Source organism: Benincasa hispida, chromosome 3 (assembly GCF_027475165.1).
Source record: "Benincasa hispida cultivar pf3 chromosome 3, pf3_genome.v1.1, whole genome shotgun sequence".
NCBI classification, from domain to species: Eukaryota; Viridiplantae; Streptophyta; class Magnoliopsida; order Cucurbitales; family Cucurbitaceae; genus Benincasa; species Benincasa hispida.
In genome coordinates, this window is record NC_143480.1 from 2633107 (window position 1) to 2660107 (window position 27001).

At 35.6% G+C, this 27001-nt stretch overlaps 6 protein-coding genes across 8 annotated transcripts; 3 read left to right on the plus strand and 3 right to left on the minus strand.

The window, feature by feature from the left end:
* The first annotated feature begins 256 nt into the window (after positions 1–256).
* On the plus strand, positions 257–2433 carry LOC120073172 (berberine bridge enzyme-like 21). The gene has a single exon (XM_039025835.2). It carries the CDS (start codon positions 594–596, stop codon positions 2193–2195), a length of 1602 nt encoding a protein of 533 aa, XP_038881763.2. The 5' UTR covers positions 257–593; the 3' UTR covers positions 2196–2433.
* Positions 2434–2588: 155 nt separating this feature from the next.
* LOC120073171 (berberine bridge enzyme-like 21) lies at positions 2589–6915 on the plus strand. The gene is given in 3 exon segments (XM_039025834.2): positions 2589–5290; positions 5293–5553; positions 6275–6915. Coding segments are annotated over 3 exon segments (1722 nt in total). The 5' UTR covers positions 2589–3915; the 3' UTR covers positions 6361–6915.
* A 732-nt stretch (positions 6916–7647) lies between these two features.
* On the plus strand, positions 7648–9713 carry LOC120073918 (monolignol oxidoreductase AtBBE-like 15). Its single transcript, XM_039026836.2, has one exon. It carries the CDS (start codon positions 7957–7959, stop codon positions 9613–9615), a length of 1659 nt encoding a protein of 552 aa, XP_038882764.2. The 5' UTR covers positions 7648–7956; the 3' UTR covers positions 9616–9713.
* A 564-nt stretch (positions 9714–10277) lies between these two features.
* On the minus strand, positions 10278–16032 carry LOC120073919 (dihydroceramide fatty acyl 2-hydroxylase FAH1-like). Its single transcript, XM_039026838.2, has 7 exons — positions 15743–16032; positions 12336–12415; positions 11971–12063; positions 11690–11886; positions 11499–11604; positions 11133–11279; positions 10278–10634 (listed from the first exon to the last, which is right to left on the minus strand). The coding sequence occupies exons 2-7, from the start codon at positions 12384–12386 to the stop codon at positions 10515–10517; spliced, it is 714 nt and encodes a 237-aa protein (XP_038882766.1). The 5' UTR covers positions 12387–12415; positions 15743–16032; the 3' UTR covers positions 10278–10514.
* A 2078-nt stretch (positions 16033–18110) lies between these two features.
* LOC120072770 (dihydroceramide fatty acyl 2-hydroxylase FAH1-like) lies at positions 18111–22125 on the minus strand. Of its 3 annotated transcripts, none has more exons than XM_039025250.2 (8): positions 21988–22125; positions 21706–21812; positions 20446–20532; positions 20039–20131; positions 19413–19609; positions 19222–19327; positions 18593–18739; positions 18111–18488 (listed from the first exon to the last, which is right to left on the minus strand). In XM_039025250.2, exons 3-8 carry the CDS (start codon positions 20494–20496, stop codon positions 18369–18371), a joined length of 714 nt encoding a protein of 237 aa, XP_038881178.1. In that variant the 5' UTR covers positions 20497–20532; positions 21706–21812; positions 21988–22125; the 3' UTR covers positions 18111–18368. The 3 variants fall into 3 exon arrangements, with proteins under 3 accessions (XP_038881178.1, XP_038881179.1, XP_038881180.1); XM_039025251.2 differs by having other exon boundaries at positions 21942–22036; XM_039025252.2 differs by lacking the exon at positions 20039–20131.
* A 2551-nt stretch (positions 22126–24676) lies between these two features.
* On the minus strand, positions 24677–26241 carry LOC120073965 (ethylene-responsive nuclear protein / ethylene-regulated nuclear protein (ERT2)). Its single transcript, XM_039026895.2, has one exon. It carries the CDS (start codon positions 26151–26153, stop codon positions 24900–24902), a length of 1254 nt encoding a protein of 417 aa, XP_038882823.2. The 5' UTR covers positions 26154–26241; the 3' UTR covers positions 24677–24899.
* Positions 26242–27001: the final 760 nt, after the last annotated feature.

The following is a 27001-nucleotide window of genomic DNA, read 5'->3' on the forward strand; positions in this document are numbered from 1 at the left end:
TAATTACGACTCAAACAAAAAATCGTGATTGATAGAAGAGCCAGTTTAAATAGAGATGAGACTAAAGTTATTACAAGATAACATTTTTAAGTTAGTAAGTTGGACATGATATAAAACTTTAAAAAAGCATACTTAATAGCATTAAAAAGACCATACTTGCAAATTTAATAAGCAAATTCAAATAAGCAAATCCAAGGTAAGGCATTAATCATACTCTTACAAATTCTAGTATAACAATTGGGCATTAGAGATTCAAACAACAAAATTCGTGGTTATTAACACACTCGAATTTCCATTAAAGTATTATGTTCTGGCATCATCTTACAAATTGTACACGGATATTTCTGTACAAATCAAAACACACGGATATTTCTGTACAAATCAGTGTCACCTTAAATTACTCTAAATTCTTGCTTTACCCAAAGGAACCCAATTTTTTTATAATTGGAATTTGGACTTTTCGTGGTCAAGCGAAGAAAGTTTCAACTTTCAAGAAGAAAACCGCTTCCATTTTCCATCCAATCTTTCTTAGCCATATAAATCCATGTCCCATAACGCCATTTTAAATTAACAATCCCATTTCTAGCTCTAAGATGACGCTTAATCCTTTTATTCCTCTTCTCCTCCTTCTCCTTCTACCTTTCTCTGCTCCTTCCGCCGCCGCGGATTCCGTCTACACCACATTTCTCCACTGTTTTGAATCCAACTCCAACCCCTCTGATGGAGTCTCCGCCATTGTCTTTGCTCGTGAAAATGCTTCTTACACTTCGGTTCTTAGGGCTTACATCCGAAACGCCCGTTTCAACACCTCCTCTGCTCCCAAACCACTGATAATCGTCACTCCATTGACCGAATCCCATGTCCAATCGGCTGTGATTTGCTCTAAGAAGCTCGGTATTCAACTCAAAATCCGAAGTGGGGGTCACGATTACGAGGGCGTTTCCTATATTTCCGAAGTCCAGTTCATCATTCTCCATATGTCCAATCTCCGGGCGGTTACGGTCGATGTCGCCGACCAATCGGCGTGGGTTCAAGCTGGAGCCACACTCGGTGAAGTGTATTACAGAATTTGGGAGAAAAGCAAGGTTCTTGGTTACCCGGCTGGTGTCTGTCCCACCGTCGGCGTCGGCGGTCACATTAGTGGCGGCGGCTATGGCAACATGCTCCGGAAGTACGGACTCACCGTCGACCATATTCTCGATGCTCGGATTGTCGATGTGAAGGGCAGAATCCTCGATTCCAAATCCATGGGGGAGGATCTTTTCTGGGCCATCAAGGGCGGCGGCGGAGCCAGTTTTGGCGTTGTCCTCGCCTACAAGATCCGGCTGGTTCCAGTGCCGGAGACGGTCACCGTCTTCCGAGTTGAAAGAACCATCGAACAGAACGCCGCTGACTTAGTCGTCAGATGGCAAGAAGTGGCTCCGTCCACCGACGAGAATCTGTTCATGAGGCTACTTTTACAGCCAGTTTCCAGTAAAGTGAAGAAGGGGACTCGAACAATCAGAGCCACCGTCATCGCCTTGTTCCTCGGGAAATCGGAAGAACTCGTGTCCTTACTGGGAAAAGAATTCCCCGAATTGGGTTTACAGAAGGAGAATTGTACTGAAATGAGCTGGATCGACTCTGTTCTCTGGTGGGGTAATTTCGATATCGGAACTTCACCGAAAGCTCTACTCGATCGGAATATCGATTCAGCAGGGTTTCTGAAAAGGAAATCGGATTACGTTCAGAAACCCATTTCCAGAGATGGGTTGGATTGGTTGTACAAGAAGATGATCGAAATCGGCAAAACAGGGCTGGTGTTCAACCCATACGGCGGAAAGATGAGCGAAATTCCATCAACAGAAACCCCATTTCCTCACCGAGCAGGAAATTTATACAAAATCCAATACTCAGTGAACTGGAACGAAGCGGGGCCGGAAGCAGATCAGGAATTTGTGAAGCAAATAAGAAGGCTGTACAGTTACATGACCCCATTTGTTTCAAAGAATCCAAGGCAATCGTTCTTGAACTACAGAGATTTGGACATTGGGATCAACAACAATGACAAGAACAGCTTTGAAGATGGAAAAGTTTATGGGTTCAAGTACTTTGGGGAGAATTTTGAGAGACTAGTGAAGGTGAAGACGGCTGTGGATCCAGAGAATTTCTTCTGGAATGAACAGAGTATTCCAACTCTTTCAAGTAAGCCATGAGAGATGGTTTAGGGATTTGATGTCGGTTATTCTACATTATTATTTCACTTGCATTGCATTCATGCATTGTGATGTAATGTGAGAACATGGGTTATTATTAACATAGAAAAAGTTAGTTTCTTTCTACAATATTTCTTCTCAATACGTTTACGTTCGTATGAAAATGAGTTAATGTAAGCAATAAAACTTTGTGGAAATGAGATTCTCCATTGGAGTCGAGATTTCTTGATTGATAAAAGTAGGGAATCTGGAGTTTTCAGCCACTATGATTGAGATTGGAATTTTAATGGGAATCAATTAGGAATGATGTAGCATTGTTGGTGTGGTGATCTGCAGGGCTGCATTCTGGGGCAACTGCTTGGTCAATTTGCAGCTTATGCACAGTGGGGGTGTTGATGCATTTCTTTGCTTAAAAAGGGGAATTGGTAAAGTTTCAATATTTCAGGCCCTTAAGGGCCAATGCTCATTGGACATTGCCCTTAAGAGCCAATTTATTTTGGAAGAATGATCATAGGTAACCAGTTACTAGCACTTGGTAGGAATTTCTTGTTACCACTTTTGACATCCAAGAGAGATTATGGGATAGACAAGGTGAATTCCCTATTGCCCATTCATTGGGCAACTAGTTTTGCAAATGTGTGAGTCAAATTTTCTATTTACTTTCTAATTTGGAGTTTTCTATAAGCTCAATTTTTTTTAAGTAAAATCCTCACTTAGAATAGATATATACCAATAAAAATGTCATATGAGCCCTTGCTATCAATGTGTAACTAAGACTTAGTTTGAAATCTCTATCAAACCTGCTTTTTAAGAGTTGGCTAGACTAGAAATGGATCGGAGAAATTGTCCAAAAAGAAAAAAAAAAAAAAAAACATCTTTAACCATTAATATCTTTATCGGCAATTTGTTACACTAGTTTTTTTTCGGTCCTTCTCGACCAAGATCGATCTAAGATTCAAATAAAAATTTTACTTCTTTTCATTCCATGTCGGTCTTTTAAACTTTCTCAGTGCAATCTTGTCCGTGGTGAAGACTAGGATGAAATACAATCTTTTCAAAATGTTATGCAATTTTATACAAATCTTACGTAATCTTTCCCATAATTTAACTTCTTTTCCAAAATAAAAACCACAAAGAAATCGCCCCGATGTCCAGTTTTTTTCTGAGGTTGCTGCACAATCACTCAAAGGGGGAAACAACAAGAAATCCACATAGAAATACACAATTGTGAAAATAAAAATTGAGCATAAACTTTGGAAATTTGAAGAAGATATAAAAAAATTAAGCAAAATATGGGAATGATTAGATACAATTTCGATCTTCATCCACGTTACGACAAAAAAAAAATCAATAAATTTGATGTACCATGAAAAAAAGTAACTTTCTATTTGAATTTCGGTTCGATCTCAGTCGAAAAATTAACCAAAAAAAAATTCAAAGAATTCTCTAAAGAGTATATTTGGAACACATTTTTAATTATTTAATTAAAAATAAAATATTTTTGAAATAAATTAAAGTATTTGACAACAATTCAAAATAGTTTTTCAAGTATATCTTAATCAATTTTATCCCAACGATTAGTAAAGAAATTTTGGGTTATTATTCCCTTCTAAAATGGATTATTTGGGAACCAATAGTAATTAAAAATAAAATAAGCAGCTTTAGCGAATACGTAGAACCCAAGAAAAGCAACCGTTGTTATTATTACCGGCGAAGTGGAATGTCTGTAACCCAATTTTGGAATGTCAGTCGGATCACACTCTCCACAACTTTCCCTATGCTCCGTCTTCCTCTGTTTCTTCTCCTTCTCCTCCTCTTCTTCAACCCTTCCTTTCCCTCTCCCCTCTACGAAACCTTTCTTCATTGCCTTCAAAACCACTCTGATCCAAACCAAAACCTACCCAGCATTGTCCATCACCCAACCAACATCTCCTATTCCTCTGTTCTTCGAGCCTACATCCGAAATGCCCGATTCAATACCTCCTCCACGCCTAAACCCACATTCATTATCACCCCATTACACGAATCCCATCTCCAATCCACTCTCATTTGCGCAAAATCCTCCGCCCTTCACCTCAGAATCAGAAGCGGCGGCCATGATTTCGAGGGCCTCTCCTATGCCTCCCTTTCGCCCACTCCCTTCATTGTCGTCGATATGTTTAATCTCAGATCCATTGCAGTCGATTTACAGAGCCGATCTGCTTGGGTTCAAGCTGGTGCCACTTTGGGGGAGCTTTATTACAGAATTTGGGAACAGAGCAAGTTCCATGGCTTTCCGGCGGGTGTTTGTCCTACTGTTGGTGTTGGGGGGCATATCAGTGGTGGGGGATATGGTAATATGCTGCGGAAATTTGGGCTTACGGTGGATCATGTTGTGGATGCGCGGATTGTGGATGTGAATGGAAGAATCCTCGACAGAAATTTGATGGGAGAGGATCTTTTTTGGGCAATTAGAGGCGGAGGTGGAGCTAGCTTTGGGGTCATTCTAGCGTATAAAATTCAATTGGTTCCAGTGCCGGAAACAGTTACAGTTTTTCGGATTCAAAGAACATTGGAAGAGAACGCTACTGATATGGTCTATCGGTGGCAACATATTGCGCCTAACACTGATAACGATCTTTTTGTGAGACTTCTGTTGCAACCCATCTATTCAAAACCGAAGAAGACAGTCAGAGCCTCTGTTTATACTCTATTTCTTGGAGGGGCCGATCGCCTTCTCTCGATACTGAAAAGGGATTTTCCTGAATTGGGTTTGAAGAAAGAAGATTGTATTGAAATGGGTTGGATTGAATCTGTGATCTGGTGGGCTAATTATGAACATGGAACATCCCCCCGTGTGCTACTCGACAGAAGTCCTGACTCAGCTTACTTTCTGAAAAGAAAATCTGATTATGTCCAAACTCCCATCTCCAAAGATGGGCTGGAATTGCTGTGGAAGAAGCTGATAGAATTGGATAAAACTGGGTTGGTTTTCAATCCATATGGTGGGAAAATGAACGAGATCTCAGCTTTAGACACAGCTTTTCCTCACAGAGCTGGAAACTTGTTCAAAATCCAGTACTCAGTAAACTAGGAAGAGCAAGGGACTGCAGCTGACAGAGCCATGTAAATCAACTACAATTACTTTACAATTTCATGACCCCATACGTTTCCAAGAATCCAAGAACCGCTTACTTCAACTATAGGGATTTAGACATTGGTACAAATCATAACTATGACGCTGCAAACGGTTTCGAGGAGGGGAAAGTTTATGGGATCAAATACTTCAAGGAAAATTTTGAAAGGTTGGTAAAGGTGAAGACTGCGGTAGATCCACAAAATTTCTTCAGAGATGAACAAAGCATCCCCACTCTTCCAAGTAAGACATAACATAGGAATCAGACACCAATACATTCATAAACCTTACAGATTCTCAACCTTCGTATTTGGCTCTCTGAAATTGAATGAACCACCTATGGCTTCTTCCTACGCTTTGATTATCCTTGGTTCTGCAAATTAGTGGACTTCAGATTGTCTATAATGGCTCATAGATGAGATGGATATACATATTCACTTAGCCAACCAACTGAGAATTTAGTTTTTGGCTACATTATATAGCCTGTGGTATCGAAACTTGGTAGTCATAACAAACAAGGCGGAATGTTTTATTTTATCCGATGGAGTCAGAAAAGTACAACAGTTAGGCCATTTATGCAGTTCTTGGTCTTTTCTTAAATGGACCATAATTTATTGGATTGTAAGTTACACCCTTTGCTTGAAAGCATCCCCTTTAGTGTCCTGAATCAAAAGGGAATTGTGTAATGAATTCAGCAAAAATATGTCCAAGTCAATCTTAGCACTCAAGAGGCAGCTCTTTAAGACAGTTTCTGATAACTGTTTTTCACAAGAAGCTAACAAAGATCCCTTTTGTTTTGGGATTGGGGATATGTTAGTATGACATATGAAAATAATTAGTTTACCTATCTCTATCTTCATCTTCAAAATTAAGTTATATACTTGTTTCCCTTAGTTTGCATTCATTTAGAAGGGAGGAAGACATTTTATCTCTTTCCGAATCTAAATCTGATTGCCAATCGCAGAGGTCCAATCTTCTGGTTTGAGTTGGAGTAGAAGTTGGAGGCTGACCATGGTGGCCATCATCATGTTCAAAGCACAGCTTTTGTAAACCAACTTCACAAAGGGGAAGCATTTGTTTGAGGCCATGGAATGAATGAAGCCTAAAACTCTTCAGAAACCAAGCTTTTGACTACTGTTGGAAGAATATGAAGATGAAGATTGGTCCTTCTGTGTTATAAGACAAAGAATAGCCTGAAAACTGTCAAGCACAAGATCCAATATTGAAGAAGCTATTGTTCCTCTAAGATCTTATCAGTGAATAGGATTCCACAACAAAGAAGAACTAGTGGGAGAAGAAAAATACCAACCAGCAGCACCACCCACCATGATTTGAAGTCAAAATCTTTCTTCTCAAGCTTTGGTATTTTATACTTCAAAGTGAGATGACAATTGTTTGTAATCATCCACTTACTGCCTTGGAATTATATTATTAATGAGTGGCAGTGGTTTAAAGATGCGTCATTTTACCACTGATTCTAATTTGGGGTTTTAACAAACTTGTTCACTCTATCTACACTGAAAGAGTTATCTTCACAAATCCTATCCTCCCACTATGTCTTTATCAAGATCAATCCAATTAAAAATTTGTCTTCATCATCATTCACTCCCAATAGTGCATTTTTTTTTTTTTTTTTTTTTTTTTTTTTTGTGCAAAGTGTTCCTAACTCAACAAAAGTATTACATGAAACCAATTCAAACTCTTGTTCTAAATAAAGGGATCCTTTTAGAAATATTCTTATATGTCATTCATAATCAATATTTTCAAATGAACATTATTAAGAGAACACTTAAATAGCAATTTTTCCCTACAAGTAAGATTTCTTCTAAGAGGAAAACTTTTCATTTATGAACTATAAACTATAAAGTAGGGTTGGCTCATGTTAAATTAAGAGTAAAACACACATATAGCAATTATTACTAATCATTGTTACATAAAAACATTAGTGAAATCAACTTGATTATTATTGGACCCATTAACCATCTTCTACTTAATACTAAGTTTCTTAAATGAATGTGCTAATTTGTTAAATGGAAGAAAGTTCAATACTTTTCCTTGTATCATTGCAATAATTTCCAAAGTCTAAATTTGCAGCAAAAGAACTTCCCATTACAATCAACGTCATCTTCAATTTCATATCCTGTTTAAGGATAAGGTCCATGCTGTTTTGAGACTTCTTAAGATCCAACAACATTATAATAATTAATTTGCATGATAGAAAACATGTATCGTATACAACTGCCTCAGAAACCCATATTTTAAGGTATAATTTTATACTTGATACAAACAAAAGGTATAATTTAAGATATAATTTTATACTTGATATATGAGTCGTTTTCATTTTTTCTTCACGTTTGAACAGACTCAAGGCAGAATATGTTCCTTAAAGACATGAATTACAAAGCTTTTGCTTTCTTTAAGGAATGTGTAACGTACAAACAAAATCAACAGTTGATATAGCATAGCAAGGATCATCACTTTCTTCTGATCCATTTACTTTATGACGTTTGTATTAGCTCAACTATGCGTTTGATGCCACTTTCATAGCCAAAGCTTGAAACTTTTCCCTATATATGATTTGAGAAACCACTGATTACTGGCATTCCATAATCATTAAGGTACTAATTGAACCTTTTGTTGTTAACGATGATGGTGTTTACAAATCCCAAGTACAAATCCTTTGTGGCTTCTCTGTTTCTTGTCTTTCTGCTTTCATCTTCTTCTTGGGTTGATTCAGCTTCTCTTGAGGAGAGTTTCCTTCAGTGTCTAAATGAGAATTCTCAATTTTCTGTCCCTTACTCATCTTTTTGTGCTCCAAACAATGCTACATTTAATGCTCTTTTGCAATCAACTGCTCAGAATCTGAGGTACTTGGAGCCTTCAGTGCCAAAGCCTCTGTTCATCTTCACCCCATTGTTTGATTCCCATGTCCAGTCAGCTGTTATTTGCTCAAAACAGCTCAAGATTCATCTCAGAGTTCGTAGTGGAGGCCATGACTATGAGGGCCTCTCTTATGTGTCTGAAATTGAGACACCTTTCATTATTCTTGACCTTGCCAAGCTTCGATCTGTCAAAGTGGACATTGATGGTAATAGCGCTTGGGTTCAGGCTGGGGCGACGATTGGCGAGGTTTATTACAGAATTGCTGAGAAAAGTAAGGTTCATGGCTTCCCAGCTGGTCTTTGCACAAGTTTGGGTGTTGGAGGTCATATAACAGGTGGTGCTTATGGTTCTATGATGCGAAAATACGGTCTTGGTGCTGACAATGTTGTAGATGCTCGGATTGTTGATGCAAATGGGAGAATTCTTAACAGAGAAGCCATGGGAGAGGACCTGTTTTGGGCTATTAGAGGAGGAGGAGGGGGGAGCTTTGGAATCATTCTGTGGTGGAAGCTAAATTTGGTTCCTGTTCCATCAACTGTGACTGTTTTTACAGTTGCAAAGACTTTAGAACAAGGTGCTACAAAAATCCTGTACAAATGGCAACAGGTTGCTGATAAGCTAGATGAAGATTTGTTCATCAGAGTGATTATAAATGTGGCTGCAAATGCTGATAAAAAGGGTCAGAAAACTGTAAGTACAGCTTACAATGCCCTCTTCTTGGGAGATGCAAGCAGACTCCTCAAAGTTATGGGAGAAAGCTTTCCTGAATTGGGTTTGACAAGAAAAGATTGCATAGAGACAAGCTGGATCAAATCAGTTCTTTACATTGCTGGTTACCCAAGTGGAACTCCACCAGAAGTGCTTCTCCAAGGCAAATCAACTTTCAAAAACTACTTCAAAGCAAAATCAGACTTTGTCAAAGACCTCATTCCAGAAACAGGTCTTGAAGGGCTATGGAAAAGGCTGTTTGAAGATGAAAGTCCATTGATGATATGGAATCCTTATGGTGGAATGATGGGCAAGATTTCGGAGACTGAGATTCCATTTCCTCATAGAAGAGGAGTCCTTTTCAAGATTCAGTACCTAACTACATGGCAAAAAGGAGAGGAAAATCAAGACAAACACCTACAATGGATCAAGAAGCTTTACAATTACATGACACCTTATGTTTCTCAGCTTCCAAGAGAAGCATATGTGAATTACAGAGATCTTGACTTGGGAATTAACAAGAACAGCAACACAAGCTACATCGAATCAATCGGATGGGGAACTCGGTATTTCAAAGAAAACTTTGGGAGATTGCTGAGAGTTAAGACTAAAGTCGATCCTGATAACTTCTTCCGACATGAACAGAGCATTCCACCTATTCCAACTTCTGAAAGTTTAAGAAGCTTTGGCTCTTCCAAAAGGGGATTTGATTAGAGTTTGAAGCATCATGTGTTTGTTTTTTCCTTCCCTTTGAACTCTGTAACTTTCTTGATCTCTAAGTGCAATAAGATACTGATAAATCCTATTATGAAGTGATGCAATTAAACAAAAAAATGAACCTTGGGATTTTTCAAGAAACAAATCAATGTACATCAGAACAATGACAAGATATCAGGTCCACTTCCCACAAGTTAATCAGATAACTTCAGTATTTCAAAATATCAGTGGATGTGTTGAGGACTGATCATATGGTGGAAACATAAACGAATTATATCTAGTATTTTTCTAAATCACCTTACATAAATTATGGGGAATAAAGTCATTTTTATAACTCAAATAATTTATTTGCCACGTCATTACAATGTTGTAAAGTGGCCAACATTGTTCCTTAAGAGTTTCTTATGAGAGAACGGATTAAAGAAAAAGACTCATCTGTTGGACCAAAACTGACATTCCATCTAATAAACAAAACTGACATTCCTTGTCATAAACAAAACTGACATTCCTTGTCGTAGCGATCTCAGAGGCACCACCAGTTTCTTATCTCTCTCCTTTCAGCTTTATTCGTTTTGGACTCAAATTTATGCCAAAAGGAAAGAACTTAGCTGACAAGATATGGCTTGCTCCACCTGAAGATGGTGAACAGCAATAAGTAATAATGATAATAATAGTATGGGGCACGGCCGAATCTTCCATTATTAGACTACATCAAATCCTATACAAAACCATCCATCCTTGAATAATTTACAGCACAAAGCTGATACAATCTTCTAACTCACTTCGCATTAGCATTGCCATGATGCAACAAATAGACTGGAAAACAATGAATATAAGACAAAAATATGTACTTTAAATAACTGAAACGTGTTTGCCTTGAGAGCTATACAACTTTGTTATCTAGTCTTCTCAGCTACTTTTGATGCAGGAAGTGTTCCAAATGCTCTGTCCCAAAGTGGTGAAGTGACGCCGAAGCCTTTATTCAGGATGCGGAAGTGATGATTCATATGATATTTCTACACAAATACAACTCATTTTAGGGTGTAACTCAAAACAGAACGAGATTAAGAATGAAATACCCGATGGTGAATGTTACCATCCATTAAATAACCTACAAGGCAAAAGGAAGAGTGAGACAGGACGCTCAGCATATTGATACGGCATACAGGTAAGCCAAAGGGCCTCCAACGATCATGCTGACTCCATGGTAAACCCTACATTTCACTCCGTGATTCAACTTCATCTTTAGAGTTGCATTGGCCAACACAACACCGATATGTCAAGCATCTTCCTATCTCACTCTTTTCAAGGTTGCAGGCTATAACATTGATGGTATCATCCTTTTAAGTGGAGCATTTTTTGAGTTTAACAAAATGAGGGGTGGGAGAATTTAAAGCTTTGACCTCCACATATTCCCTAACCAACCAATTGAGCTACGCTCAAGTTGGACTCAGAATGAAGAGCATTGAGCTATTTGATTGAATAGAAAGTGGGGACATTATGCAGTGCTTTACCTTCAATTTTTTTGGCACGTCTCCCGTTGGTTGGCCATGATGCAAGTAGTAATGGGTAACGTCATAGATCACATAACCCAAAAGACCGCCTCCAAACAGAGCAGGAGCCATAGATGGTGGGAAAGAGAGTTTAACCAAGTTCCATAACTGTCAACAAACGGATAGAAAAAGCTACAATCAACTGCAAGGATTATATGTAAAGAGAACAACTAGACCATCTATATGCAATTTCAAAAATAACTTTGACACTTCACTTTAATTGCTTGCTCATTTACTACTCTTGCTTTTGGAACAAAAGATTTCAAATCTTCCATAATGCAATATCGAGCAAATTTCAAAGCCAAGAGTGGGGTGGAGTGGACATACTGGAACTAACAGAACAGCTGTTGCAGTAGGAGGAAAAACTAGTCGCAGACTATCCATTGGGTGCTTGTGATGGCAACCATGAATAAGGTAATGCATGGTATTTCCCCTAAAGCATGTTTAGGGTGTTATTAACATATTCCCAAATTTGCATAAGGAAAAGCACTCAACGAGTGCAGAAGAGAGATACTAACCAATAACTCTGGGTTTCAATATGGAATAGGAAACGATGCACTATGTATTCGATCAATGTCCAAATAGAAATGCCAAAGATCACCATCAATGATATCTGAGGAAGTGTGTGCCCCATATTGACAGACATGGAAACGAACCAACAGACCACTGGCAGCCATATGAGTGGAACCATCCACCATGCTGTGCGCGTACAGAACTGTTTCCAGATTGAAACATATCAAAAATACTGTTAATGAAATTCTCTACTCTTTGAAAACTGAAAAGGTCATCAAATCATCACCTCCCAAAAGTCACTTTTGAAGAATCGAGGTCTTTCCTTGCTGATAATAGGCTGATGAACCCACTCTTGATATGCTTCTCCAAGATGGCCAACCTATGGAAGTAGAAACATAACTAAACAATTTTCCTTTGAATTTATAAAGAGCAGCTTTGGTTCAAGCAGAGTGAATTGGAACAACATAAAAAGGTCCCAAACCAGAATTCATGAATTCAACTGAAACTACTAAACCAAGAAAATTTAACTTGCTTAAAACCCAAATCTCTGCTTAACAATCCCCAAAGCCTTGAAACATAACATAACATTGTTTACTTTGGATAGAGGATAGAAACATAAAAATATGAAGGCATGGTGCCAGTGCAACTTACCTGGAACACGAGTGGTTTGTTCAGATCAACAGTAAATTCCTGTGCAACCATCGAGATACCTGTCGGTAGATTCCAGTGGCCTGAAACATTGTTTTTAAAAGGGATCAAGAAATTCATCTGTCACCAACTTGGTTTTGGAATATATCAGTGATGAACTTTGAACATTGTGGATTATCTCAGTTTCGGGTTAAAACGTATTATCCATCACTATGATCTTATCTCAGTTTCTGGTTGAAACGTATTATCCATCACTATGATCCCAATGAAAAACAAATAAGTAGGCTGTTAGGCCCCCAATTGTGCATACATATGTTAGAAAGAATAAGAGAGGCAGGGAAGTGTGTTTGTGGGGACCACGGGTGAAAGTTAGTTGTATTGAAAGGAGTTGAGAGTGGGGTCCACAAGGATTGGGGGGAGGAGTGAGGTTTATATTGTGGGAGGAGCATAGGAGAAAGGTAGGGAAGTCTGAGAGTAAACTTCTCGAGAGTGAAGTAGGAGAGGGATCAATCATTTGAGATCGAGGACTGTGATTGTAGGCGATATTGTACTGTTTCTTTGAGTAATAATAAACGATACCTTTCATACACGAGTGAGGTTTATATTGTGGGAGGGTTCACAAGGGTTGGGGATGAATGTTTGCCCCAGAAGGCAACAACAATTGATAAGCCAATGTCCCTATACGATCCACAATCTGGTATGACCCAAAATATTTGGGAGACAATTTCTCATTCTGTCATTTACTCTCGGACGGAATAATAAATGCTCATGCATGAAAGGTATCGTTTATTATCACTCAAAGAAACAATACAATATCGCCTACAATCACAGTCCTCGATCTCAAATGATCGATCCCTCTCTTACCTCTCGCTCTAGAGAAGTTTACTCTCTGACTTCCCTACCTTTCTCCTACGCTCCTCCCACAATATAAACCTCACTCCTCCCCCCAACCCTTGTGGACCCCGCTCTCAACTCCTTTCATTACAACTAACTCTCACCCATGGTCCCCACAAACACACTTCCCTACTCTCTCTTATTCTTTCTAGCATATGTTTGTACAATTGGGGGCCTAACATAGGCTCCATTTGATAACTATTAGATTTTTTGTTTTTATAAATTGTGTTTGTTTTTTGACTATTGGTTGAAATATTAGAATTCTTAACCAAATTCCAAATTTCAAAAACTACTTTTAAACTGTTTTTTCCCCCAAAACTTTGCTTAAATTTTGAAAAGATTTCTAAAAAGTAATAAAAAACATATAAACCACTAGGGATGGTGTTAATGATTATAAGGTCAACGAAACCTCAACCTATCTCCACAATATTATGATATCATCCACTTTGGGCATAAACTCTCATGGCTTTACTTTTAAACCTACCCAAAAAGCCTCATACCAATTGAGATAATTGCCCTCACTTATGAAACATGGATTATATCTCTTCCCTAACCAATATGGGACTTTGTTTGCACCTAACAATCCTCTCCTTGGACAAAGTACTACCTTGAGCCTCCCCTCAAACAAATTTGTCCACTCCCAATCATGAGAACTTACTCTTCATCCCAAGCCACATCCCCTTCATCCCAAGGCACATCTCATTCCTCTCGGGTCAATATCCAAATAGAGCACGAGCACAAATCACATTGTGGAATGTACATGGTGTCAACCACATATTGCACCCTTAATCTTCTCTCCTCGAACAAAGATCTACCACCACCAATGCGGCTTAATAGAATTATTACTTGTTTGCCACTCCCAAGCACTTTTTTTGTTCCATCTATGGGTTTTATCCACAATGTCAACTGTGAGGATTCATTGTCTCTTTGTTCATAATTTGAAGATAACACAGCTAGGTTTAGACCATAACAATAATACCAGTTAATAAGATCAACATAACCTCTGCCTATCTCCACAATAATATGATATTGTCCAATTTAGGCATAAACCTTCATGGCTTTACTTTTTGGAACTACCAAAAAGACCTCATACCAATTGAGATAATTATCCTTACTTGCATAACATGGATCTATCACTTTCCTAACCAATGTGGGATGTTATTTGCATCTAATAATCCTCCCCTAAAAAAAAGTACCACCTTGAGCCTTGAACAAATCTGTCTACTCTCAACCATGCGAGCTTACTCTTCATCCCAAGCCACATCCCATTCATCCCAGGATATCTTTCTCATCACCCCAAAGCACTTACTCTTCATCCCAAACCACATCTTGTTCATCCCAAGATATCTTTCTCATCATCCCGATGCACATCCTGTTCATCTCGAGTCATTATCCAAATAGAGCATGAGCACAAATATGGATCACTTTATGGAATGTACTTGGTATCGACCACCTATCGCACCCTTAATCTCCTCTCCTAAAACAAAGATCTACTCCATCACCAATGCGGCTTGATAGAGTCATTACTTGCTTGCCGCTTGATAGCACTTCTTGTTCCATCTATGGATTTTATTCACAATGTCGACTATGAGGCTTTGTTAATTCTCTTTGTTCAAAATCTGAAGGATTAACCCAACATAGCTAGATCTAGACCATGGCTCTAATACTAATTAATAAGGTCAACAAAACCTCCACCTATCTCTATAATTATATGATATTGTTCACTTTGGGCATCTGGTTTTACCTTTGAAACTATCCAAAAGGCTCGATACCAATGGAGATAATTGTCCTCACTTGTGTAACATGAATTATCTCTTCCCTAAATAATGTGGAACTTTGTTTGCACCTAACAAATGAACTTAAATTTTAAAAACTAAAAACCAAAAGCTTATCAAACAAGGCCTTAAATGACCATGTAAAGTAAAGTTGTGACACTGGAACAAATAAAAATGATATTCAAACGTTAACGAGCAGCCTCAGAAAGAGCTTGTTCATTGTTGACTGACTGGCTTATAAACAATTGAGTTGAATGCTCTGAATAACATGCCAACGGAAAAGGATACGGTTCCCTTTCGTTACCATTTTCAAGGCGTTCAAGCTTCGGTTGCTTAGTTGGAGCAGACGCAATAGATTTAAAATTTATAACGCGAAGATTCATTCAAGTTGTCTGATTAAAAAGCAAGACAAAACAAAGCAACCCCCTAAAGAAACACAAGTGCATATGAATTCTTCAGTCCATCCACAAACACACATCCGCGTAAACAACAATGTAATCAAGAAATTGAGCAGCCTGAGCAAGAGACTTTATAATGCCAATCTACATTGACCCTTCAACGACATTTCCAATCCCAGAACCGAAACAACAAAAAACCCACAAAAAAGGAAGCAAAAGAAGAGAACCCAGGAAGAAAGAAGCCACATTTGAGGATCAGAGACAAAAACGGGGGAGAAAAAACAGAGAAGAAACAGATCTAAGGAGTAAAGAAAGAGATGAAAAGAGGAAAAAGAGGAGTTACCAAGCCCAGTGAAAAGCAATGCAGAAGAAGTGGAAGGAGCAAGTTGGGAATGAAAAAGAAAGGGATTTTGATAGATAGATTGATTGGGTTGAACGGTGGTGAGTTGTTGATGTTTGAAACGAGCGACGGAGTGGGAGGAGAAGGAGAGATTTTTAAGGGCAATGTGGCGTTTTTCTTTTTAAAAGAGATTGACACCGTTCAATACAAAATGGGTGTCAGTCGAATCAGCCACACCGCATTTTGCCAGCTCATCACCCCCGCTTTCAACCTCTCTCTTCCTTCCCTTTTTTCAGATTCATTCAACCATTTTGCTCTTTCTTTTATAATACACAACTATCATATTTATTTCCCACTTTTTTTTTTTTTTAATTTTTCAAACTATTCGTAAATAAATTGGTTCATATTTAAAATTAATTCTATATTTTACATTAGTAACGCTCATTTAGTCATTTTTTTTTATCAATAATAAGTTTCAAATCTAGTTTCTATTTGGTTCGTGTTAAAGTTTATTAATTTGTTTAAAAGAATTATAAATAATTAAATTTCACTGTTTATTTCATTACAATTAAAATTAAGTTTTAAATTTTTACTTCATAATTATTTTTAATTAATTAATTAATATACATTAACATCAAATACTAATGTGAATATACAGTAAAAAAAATCAAGGTTTGAAACTTAGGGTTTAAATTGAAACAAAATTCAGACCTCAAAGCTAAAATTATAACATTTTAAAATTTATAGACAAACTGAAATCAAATTTAAATAATTGGACATCTAAGACCAAATAAAAATTAGACTCAAATTTAATGGGCGAAAATAATATTTTTGGTTTAATTTTTATTCATGAGTTCCTCTTACACGTTTGAAATTTCATGGTGTATATGAATAGATTGATTTATGAGAATATATATAAAATATGAATGTCACCCACAAGTAAAGGAGACTTGTACAAGTTGTTTCAATTATTTTTTGCCCTACTTTTGTATCATATTATGTGTCCCATCTTTTCTCTCTCTTTTAATACTCTACTTTTAACATATCCAATTTTTTTTTATTCAATTTCTAGTTTTTCAAACTTTGTGAATTTATTACTTCTTTCATGATTTTGTTCAAGTGTTTGTACAATTATCATTTGACTTTTTGCATACTTTTTTCCTTTTTATTTATACCTTTGTTCTATAATTTTCTCTCTTTAAATTTTGAAAACACTTTTCAAATATTAACAAAATCTTGAATTTAATAAGGATTCCCAGTTTTTTTAAATCAAAAAATGATACTAAATCGCTTTTGTTTATATGTTTTTCATATAAAAGAACTTTTGCTTATTTATAAATACATGTAGAAATTACAATAGAAAATGTTTTACAGCATTTAGTGGAAGGAAAATAATAATGATTTTCTGAACCTAAGTAATACTTTGGTTGTTTCAATATAAATTCCATTTATTTGGCTTTAAAAAAATATCCATTTTTTTAACATATTTTTATTTTATTTTCTTATCTACATTATACTATTGATTTTCAACAAATTAATACCCTATTTTCATAACATAAGAACGAGGCCAGTGTGGAATATGTGAGTTCAATCGTTTTTCTTTTTTTTTTTTGGTAAACAAAAATTTTAAATTATAAATAAACATACAACAAAATGTGTACTAAAGATAATTATACACAATTATCTACCAAAATGAGCATAGCTTAAATGAGATAAAATATGTCTTAGTGAACAAAAGATAATGTTTAAAAGAAAAACAAAATGATAATCAAACACAACCTAAACTTTTCATACTTTTATTTAATTTCTTTTAGTTTTAAGACAAGTTTCTTAACGCATTTAAATTCTAGAACAAATTTCCGTAACAATATCAAATTTTAAGAATTTTTTTTTTTTTTAATTTCAAATTTCGCTAAAATCTTTTAAATTGTTTTTAAAAAGTTATATAATAAAACCAAAAATTAGTATTTATAAACTTGTTAAAAAAAAAAAAAAAAAACATAATCAAACATGGCCCAAACCCTTCATTCTTTTTTTTTAATGGAGTTCGAGTAAGTAGAAAGATGTAAATTAAATTGTCAATTTATTATTATTTTTTAAAAAATTAAAAGATTTTTTTTTTTAATTACAATTGGAGGTAGTCTCATGGTTATTAACTCATTTGTGTGTTAATTGAGTCTTTGATAAAGTTAAAAAAATTATGTCAAAAGATAAGTAAACAACATTGATAATTAAACAAATCTCATAAGCTTGTTGGTAATTTATTACTCTAAGGTGGTGTGTAATGTGTATGTGTGCTTTTCTTCTTCTTTGAAAGTGCATCTTTCTTCATGAAAAAAGGGTTACAGAGAGAAATATAGCAGCTTTGCACTTTGCAAACTAAAAACATAATCCTCATTCAAGTGTACCGCAATGGCTAATGTACATGAAAATAGCTTACTACATCTGATAACCAGAGGGAAGAAAGAACACAGAGTATTCAAGCAAAGGCAAGTTATCACCCAAAAAATATATAATGGTTGTCAAAGCGTAATTTGATGCTCAATGTACAAAAGAAAAAAAGAAAAAAAGAACCAACTCAATACATAAATCTGGTGATGACAATATTTGTGCAACCAACATAACATCATCATTTGCTTTTCTGAATGGGTTTAGTCGTAGGATATGTTCCAAAGGCTCTGTCCCATAATGGAGAAGTGATACCAAATCCCTCGCTTTGAACTCTGAAGTGATGGTTCAAATGATATCTCTGTTCAACACATCATAACAATCATAAGAAAACTTTCCTTCCCAATTCTCAAAAACACAAGGAAAAGCCAAGGACACAAACACAGTCTTATGCTTCAACTTTACCTTCAAATTTTGAGATAACCCTGAGGATGGCTTTCCATGATGCAGGTAATAATGAGTTACGTCGTACATTACATATCCCAGCAACCCACCTCCGAACAAAGAAGGAGCTACCGCTGGAGTTGATGCAAGTCTAATCACGATCCACAGCTAACAGACACAAATCACAAAGACAGCTCCATAAGAAAGAAGAGAAGAAACCATATCATTCCTTGAGATATTGACATTAGCCTAGAACTTGATTGGTTACTTAGATTGCAAAAAATTACACAGATTATTTCATTGACCATTTCTAGGGGTAATAAACCCCATCTTTCAGAATCAATACTTTTATCTGTATTGAACATGTGAAGTGTTGCTGTCAACATTATCCAATTCAAATCCTTAAGGTTCCTCTTTTAAAATATATGACACTTATAGTTCACTCAAGCTGATTGCATTTAAACCAACGTTTTGGCCAGTCCCATGAAGCAGTGCACATCGTTAGTTCATAGCATGAGGCATTCGGTTCATTAACGTAAATTGCAACGAAAAGAATTTGCTCGACTGAAATATAACAATGAGCACATGATTGTCCCTTGAATACAAATTTACAGAGGATAGTCTCAGAGAGAACCATTTTTGGAACTTACCGGCACACTTAAGATAGTTGTTGCAGCAGGTGGGAAAACGAGTCTGAGTCCATCCATTGGATGCTTGTGATGACAACCATGAAGTAGATAGTGTAGAGTGTTTCCCCTGAAATAGGTTGTGACATCATCACTGTCCTTGAATTTACCATTCATCTGTGTGTGTGTAAGAGAGATAGAAAGAGAGAGAGTACCAGTAGCTGCTTGTTTTCATGTGGAAAAGAAAGCGGTGCAATGTGTACTCAAGCAAAGTCCAGATGAAAACCCCACCAGCCAAACATGAAGCTGCGTCAGAGGGAGTAAGGCCCCTTGACAAAGACACAGAAACCAACCAGGAAATCACTGGCAGCCAAACAAGTGGAATTACCCACCATACTGTGCGGGTCAACATCTGTTATTACAAAGAAATTAAAGCAAGCCTCTCGTTAGTCATTTCAGAAAAGTTGTATATCAATTATCACATCAATGTATGCATAGTAATTTATTTGATGACATCTCCTTGGTGGTAAGCACAGGATATGATAAATTGTTTGTCCCAAGGGAAAAGATATTACAGATTGATCTCCAAGTAGAGAGGTTGCTATATTATCTGAAGGGTTTAGTATACCCTTCTTCATTGAGATTTCAAATTGTGAGCAAAATTTTAAAAATCACTGCAGCACATTATTAATGAGCAAAATATTAGATGAAAATTGCTAGTATGACCACCAAAAAAGTTTATGCATTGGTAGTTTCAGCACCTATGGCGATCTAATATTGTGTATATCTTCATGCTTAAGGTTGTGTGACAGGATTGAATTATAAAGAATCTAATTAAAACCTCCATAAAATCATTTCCAAAGAATCGAGGGCCCTCCTTGCTAACTATAGGCTGGTGAACCCATTCATTGTAAGCTTCTCCAAGATGGCCAACCTGTAAAAATTTCATTAGTTGGAAACATTTAAAGAGGACTAAATGGCAGAGAAGATTGTAATTGAACTAAGAAGAGTACAACCAAGCAACTTAGCATAGATTAAACGTAATCAAGACAAGAATTTACAAGTAACACCTATCCTTCTTGACCCTCGTAAACATAAAGGTTGGGAGATTTTAAAAGGACTAAAACTTTAAGAGCCTAATTTACAGTGACTTATTTGCATTTTAAACCTTGGCTCCTATGATGTTTATGATGTCATCTTTACAGGAAATAACAAAATATGTATCGAGGAGAAAAGGAGGAGGCTAACCTGAAAAACAAGAGGCTTGTTTAAATCTACAGTAAAAGGCTTTGAAGCCATCTTGGAATCTTCTTGATATGTGGCTTTGAATTTAATCTTTTGCAGAAAGGAAGACGAAAAATACAAAAGTTAGCCAACAGTAAGAAAATAAACCTCATTTGTAAGTACAAACAAACATAAATGGAACAATTAAAGTGGGACGATTCAATTGACTTTCAACTGCTTAAACATTTTTCCTCCGTTCTTTACCCCTCGCTCTTGGATTAGATTACTGAATAAAGTTACTTTAAACTATTGGCTTATAATTTTTCCACCAAACTCATTAAAACATGCAAGTTTGTTAAAATGGACTTTTATTCAGCACAGATAGAAATGTACTTGGGCAGACAAGAAAGTTTACAACAGGTTATATGAAATTGAATCCACTAACTCCCAAGGTTAAAGGGAAAAACGAATTGTATTCTGTTTCTTGAAACTCACAGCACAACAGTTTCATGTAGTCAAATTATCTCAATAGCACTTCCTTATACTTATTTAAAACATTGGAATCATTTCCTATTTCATTAATAAATATATAGGAGAAAATATTTATTTTTGTCACCCAATTCTAAAAAGCGAAATCTGAACCACAGAGATTACTAAACTAAACAAACTAAACAATGATGTGACTATGCGAATCTTATCTGTTGTGAGAGGTTCAGTTAATTAAGCGAAAAGAGGCTATATGAGTAAAGGCAGAATTATGTACTTCTCAAACTTAATGCTCCAGGCAAAGCAACATCACCATTTAACTTGCGAACAGAATGATTAGATTCGCATGAATGGCAAATCAATTCTCAAATCCAAAAAAGATCAAAATTTCATTTTCTAATTATAACCTTGGAAACTGAAGTTGTAGTTTTCCTAAGCATAATCTAAAAATACGCCCCCATTGGATTGGAGGACCCAAACGGCAAATAAAGAAGTAGAACACTAAAACCCAAGAAGAATTCATGGTTGAACCTAAACCAACAGATTTAAGAAAGATCATAGAGAATACCCAGAAGAGGATTAATCCAAAAAAGAAGAAATCAAGACAATGGCGTCCCATTTACATAATGAACTAGAGTGGGGAACAGAATATAGTGGCTTAACGAAATTGAAGAACAATACCCAGAAGAGGAATATAATAAAGAAATGGAGACATTCAAATTTCCACCCCCATTGACTCGATTTAAGAAAAAGAGAAGAAATTGAAGGTGGGTAAGTAGATTATCTGGAAATACTAACCTTTTAGGCACAATGCAACGGAGATGGAGAAACCCAAGAGGAGGATAGAGAAAGAAAATGATTGTGGGCTTCTCCGATAATGTCCTCCTCCAGTCGTATCACCAGATCTGAAGGAAAATTAAGAGGGAAATTTAAGAGAGAGCCGTGAAAGAAATAAAGAAAAAAAGGAAAGCCAAAGATTAGAGAAGAAGAAGGGAGGGTTTTATGTCAAAATTGGGAGGTTCATAAGCACCCACTCCTTTGGAATCGAAATCTTAGCTCAGCCGCACAAATTCACAATACCTGCAATTTTCCTTCGGTTCAACACTTCAATTCAACCTCCAAAAACCACAACAAATATATGAGCCTTTTCCATTTGAGTCCAAACTTGTAAATCTTTTTACGCCTGTAAATAAGTGGACCACTCAAATATAATTTTAAACTTCCTCTACAAAAGATTTAATAAATCATTTTATTTTTTACAATAAACCATGTTCAATTCTATTCTTTTTCAGTACGATAAAGAGGGTCGATTTCTAAAGAATAAGGTCATATTAATTATCGTTGGTCTTAACTCACTTTAACACGTGAAATTTTACCTGAGAGTACTTAAAATCATGAATGCTATAGATTTAATATGATATCTAAATTATATTGGAAAGAAATCAATACTAACAAAAATAGTCTCTATCGAAACAAAATGAATATGAATGGATCAATCATTTATTTAAGTATAAAGTTCAAACTATCATGTTAATTAAATTTTGAAGTTAATTTGATGAGGGTGAGAGAGAAATGTATATATTTATGAAGTCATTTCTTTGTTGGCTTTTGAAATACAACGACTCACTGTATAGCTCTTAAGGCTTTTTCCATTTCTTTGTTGTTTGGAGGCTCTCTAGTCTCTTCCCCTCTAGATCAAGATGATGTTCTTTTTGCTTCCATTTATATTTGTTGATTTTTCCTCATTAGTGAGGATGGTTGTATGGCATTTAATTGAAATTAAATAATATTATGTATTAGTAACCAAGAAATCTATTGTTTGTGTAATGAAATCTACAAACAAACAAAAGCGAGAAAATGTTAATGGTAAAATTTAAAATAGAGATTTATATGATTCACTAATAACGCAGAATGAGGAAGTAGTTTTATTATTAAAGAAAAATATCATATAGCAAACATTGTAGCGAGACTCATGTTTAGTTATTTAAAGCGTTAAATAACATATCAAAGGGATAGAGATTCCACCCATTGGAGTGTCTATCCCTATAAATTATTTAGGATCTATTTGGTAACTATTTTGTTTTTTGTTTTTGTTTTTGGAAATTAAGTTTATTTTATCTACGTTTCTTATAATGATTTGCATCATTTTTAAGTACAATTGTCGAATTCTTAGTCAAGTTATAAACATAATAACAGCTTTTTGAAAACTATATTTTTTAGTTCTCATTACTTAGTTTTCTAAATAATTAATGAAAAGTAGATAAAAAAAAAAAAAGTGGAAAAGTGTTTATATACTTAATTGTAAAAAATAAAATAATTATCCAAAAGGAATCTTAGGGAAAAAAAACAATCAGAAATCATTTTCATTAATCATGGCAAACTCTCAAAAGTTATTGTTTTTTTTCCCTCGGTCCCAAATTCCAGCCCATCATATAAAAATTAAAACATGATTAATATATATGTGGGAAATTTAAAATAAGGGAAGAAGGTATGGGGGTGATGATGTTAAACATGTCCTTCAAATCATTATGATCTTGTGGCGATGTGTTGTAATTTATGATTCCTCAATCACGTTTCAAATTCTCATTTCATTTTACCATTTTTAATCACTTCTTTTTCTTCAATTTCTTCATTTTTTTTTTCTTTACCACTTAATCAATTTATATTTCCTTTGACTTTCACGTACGTTGCGTAAAAATTCAAAATAGTCATGTTTTTATATTATTAACAACAAAAGGGAAAAAAAAAAGAGTTTTGTTGATTTGATATGCAATGATGAAAGGCCAATTCAATCTCATCTATGTATATTATAAAGTTCGTGAAAAAGATAGTTATGTGATGTTATTTTGGAAAATAAGAAGAAATTCATATCAATTAATAAAAAAAACAGAAAAATAGAAATAAGTTGACGGTGGTCAAAAGATTGAGGTTTTCCATAGATGCCAAATGACCAACAACATCAAATTGGCGTACAAACAGACACATCTAAAATAATATCGTTTTTGTCGAATGTTGAACATGTTATCCTTTTTTGTCTTCTATCATATTTCATTTTCTATTATTTTACAGACTCCACAGTTATTTTATAATATGGTAAGTGGTAACTCTGAAAAGTTTTAACTTAATAGATTATAGTATGAATAATGTTTTATGTAAATGGATTAATATGTAGCCCTTACATTAGGGTGTTATTCCAGTAACAATTTCTTGACCTTTATTGAACTCGATCTCCTTTTTTTCCGTTCATTTTTGCTTCAAGCTATTTTTTACTCGATTTAAGCATGAAATTAGTATTTAGTTCCTCTGCTATTCTCTTCTGAATTTGATCATGCAATATTAACATAAGTTATTGAACTACAAGCAAGCTTAGAATTCCATCTTATTTTAAAAAATAAGAAAGGATAGGTTGGGATGGACAAAGATTGTATGTACTATGAAGTTGCCTAAGCATGATTAGTTAAGAATAAATTTAGATTTCTCATGCATAATCAGAAGAGAGAGGGTTGGTGAATAAAAACACAATAATATTATTATACAAATAATTCAACATATAAAGTAAGCCCAGAAAAAACACATATATTAAATTTTATTGTGTCTCCTCATACACCAACAATCTCAACTCACTCCTACTGACTTATTTGTACCATCCAAATTCCCCATTATTTATTTTCTTGTACAATGTACATTCTTTCAAGAATCCTAAGAACACTCCTTTTTTCTTGCTATTAAAAAAAAATAATAATAATAATAATCAATTTCTCATGTTCAATTTAACAAATAATAATAGAATGTTTCTTATAATTAATGGAGATGAAAACACAAACACTCCTTTGTTCTTCAAAGCCAATCACCCAAGTTTGGTATTAATAAATACAATTTATGCCTCAAAAATCACTTAATTAGTAAACCAATATACAACCCATCACCATCAAATTTTGGAAGATAATAAAAAAAGAAAAAAAGGGAATAATCCTAACTTACTGGACTACACTTTACCCAAATCTCCATTTCTGAGTCAGAATTTTGATGAATTTGAACATGAAACACCCTGAAACTGTAAGAACAAGTGCCAGAAATCTGCCCCCACAAAGCCCCAAAAGAATCATTATGATCATAATTTTACACTCAAATCTCTTCTTCTTCCCCTCTACTTCTTGTTCTTCATCTTCTTCATCTTCTTCTTTCCTTTTCCTCGTCATTGATGATCCTATTTCTTCTTCTTCTTCTTCTTCGGGCTCCCAAACCTCTTCATCTTCTTCCTCACTACTCGATTCTGTTCGTTGTTCGTTTTCGTTGATCACGATTCCCATTTCTTGTTTCATTTTGTTCTTCTCCTTCTTGTTCCTTTTCACTCTCTTCCCGCTACGTAGTTTCTTCGGTATCAATTTCTTTATGATTTTCGCTCTCAATTTCGCGCTTCTGCTTATCTCATTCTTCCCCACCTGGAAATTCCCCTGTTCCTCCTTCTCCACATCCAAATCAGAACAACCCCCAATTCCCTTTTCCCCATTTCCTAATGATTCACGTTCCAAACCGGAATTCGAATCCACGATTTCGATTTCGTTATTCAAAGCAGAGTTAATCGGCGCCGCTTCCTCTTCTTCTCCTCCACGATCAATGAACCCGTTTCCGCAACGTTCTGGAAATAACCGATTACGGATCGAGAAATTACGAATAGCGAATTTCCCAAAAAATTCGAGAAGAAACAACAGGAAAGCAGAGATAGTAATTCCCAGAGCGAGTTTTTTGGTACTCAAAACCGGAATCACCACGAGAAACATCTTCGCCGCCACAACGAACACCGTTGACGTAGAATTCAAATTGACAGCACCCACATCCGCATTCGCGATATTATCGGCATTCGGTCGGCCACAGACCACATTGAGTTCGACGTCAGCCGGGATGGCCTCCTGTTGGAGTCCATCGACTCTGTTTCCGGCGGCGGAGCAACTAGCGGCGACGACGACACCCTCGTCTTCAGGAAGAAGGCGAGGGGAATTATCAGGGCTGAGGGAAGGAGTGGGAGGCGGCGCAAGGGATTCAGAGACATGGGTGGGATAGTGTTTGTGCTTAGCTTTCCGGAGGGAGTGTCTCTTGATTCGGTCGCGATTCTTGACGAAGAGATCAACGACGGAGGTGGGGAAGCCGGTTTCAACGACGAGAGAGGCGGCGCGTGAGGGGGGTTGGAGATCGGCGACGATTCTGGAGATTCGATTGGATTTGGTTTTCTTCCATGGAAGAGGCATTGTTTTGTTGAAAGACTGTTACTATGAAACAGATAAAAAAGAGAGAAATGGGAATGAGGGGAAGAAGAAAGGGTCGGAGAAAATGAGCTTTAAATACACAAATGCATAAAAATAAAAAATAATAATAATAATAATAAAAATAATAATGATTAGTTGGAGTTGGGAGTGAGGAGAGAATGGAGGGGACAACGCGTGAGACTTCAAAAAAAGCCCAGTCAATTTTTTCTTTTGTTTTTTCAATTTTGTTATATTCTTCTATTTTTTGTTTTTTGTTTTTTTTTTTTTTTTACATTCTTATTTCTCCCCATTTTCTTTTAGTTTTTTCTGTTTAGGATTAAAAAAACAACGACTCTGTTACGTGTTCTTGTTACGTAGTAATTCAAACAGAAATAACGTTTTTCCATTATCGATTAAATTTCCTAATATAAAACTATTCGACGAGAAAGTCGGATAAACTAAAAGATTACATCACGTAAAACAATTATATAAAATTATTTAGATAAATAATAGGAAATAAACGAAGATTCACACCCTTCTAAAACTTTAGATGCAATAGATTACACTAAAACATTTTGACATCATATCAATTAGCATCCAAATGATATCGATTTGTATTAATCTAAAAATTAATTGTCACAGAGTATGTTTTCAAGTTTTAATTTAAATGTTAGCATATTGACACCAAGTATAACCTCACATATTAACAAATAATAATAATAATAAACTTAACCATGTTAATAATTCTTGTTTGTTTGGTAACATTTTATTTCTTTTTTAAATGAAACTTTTTAAGTATTTTTCCCACACACTAATAATAAATTGGGTTAGATTACAAGTTGTTTAAAATT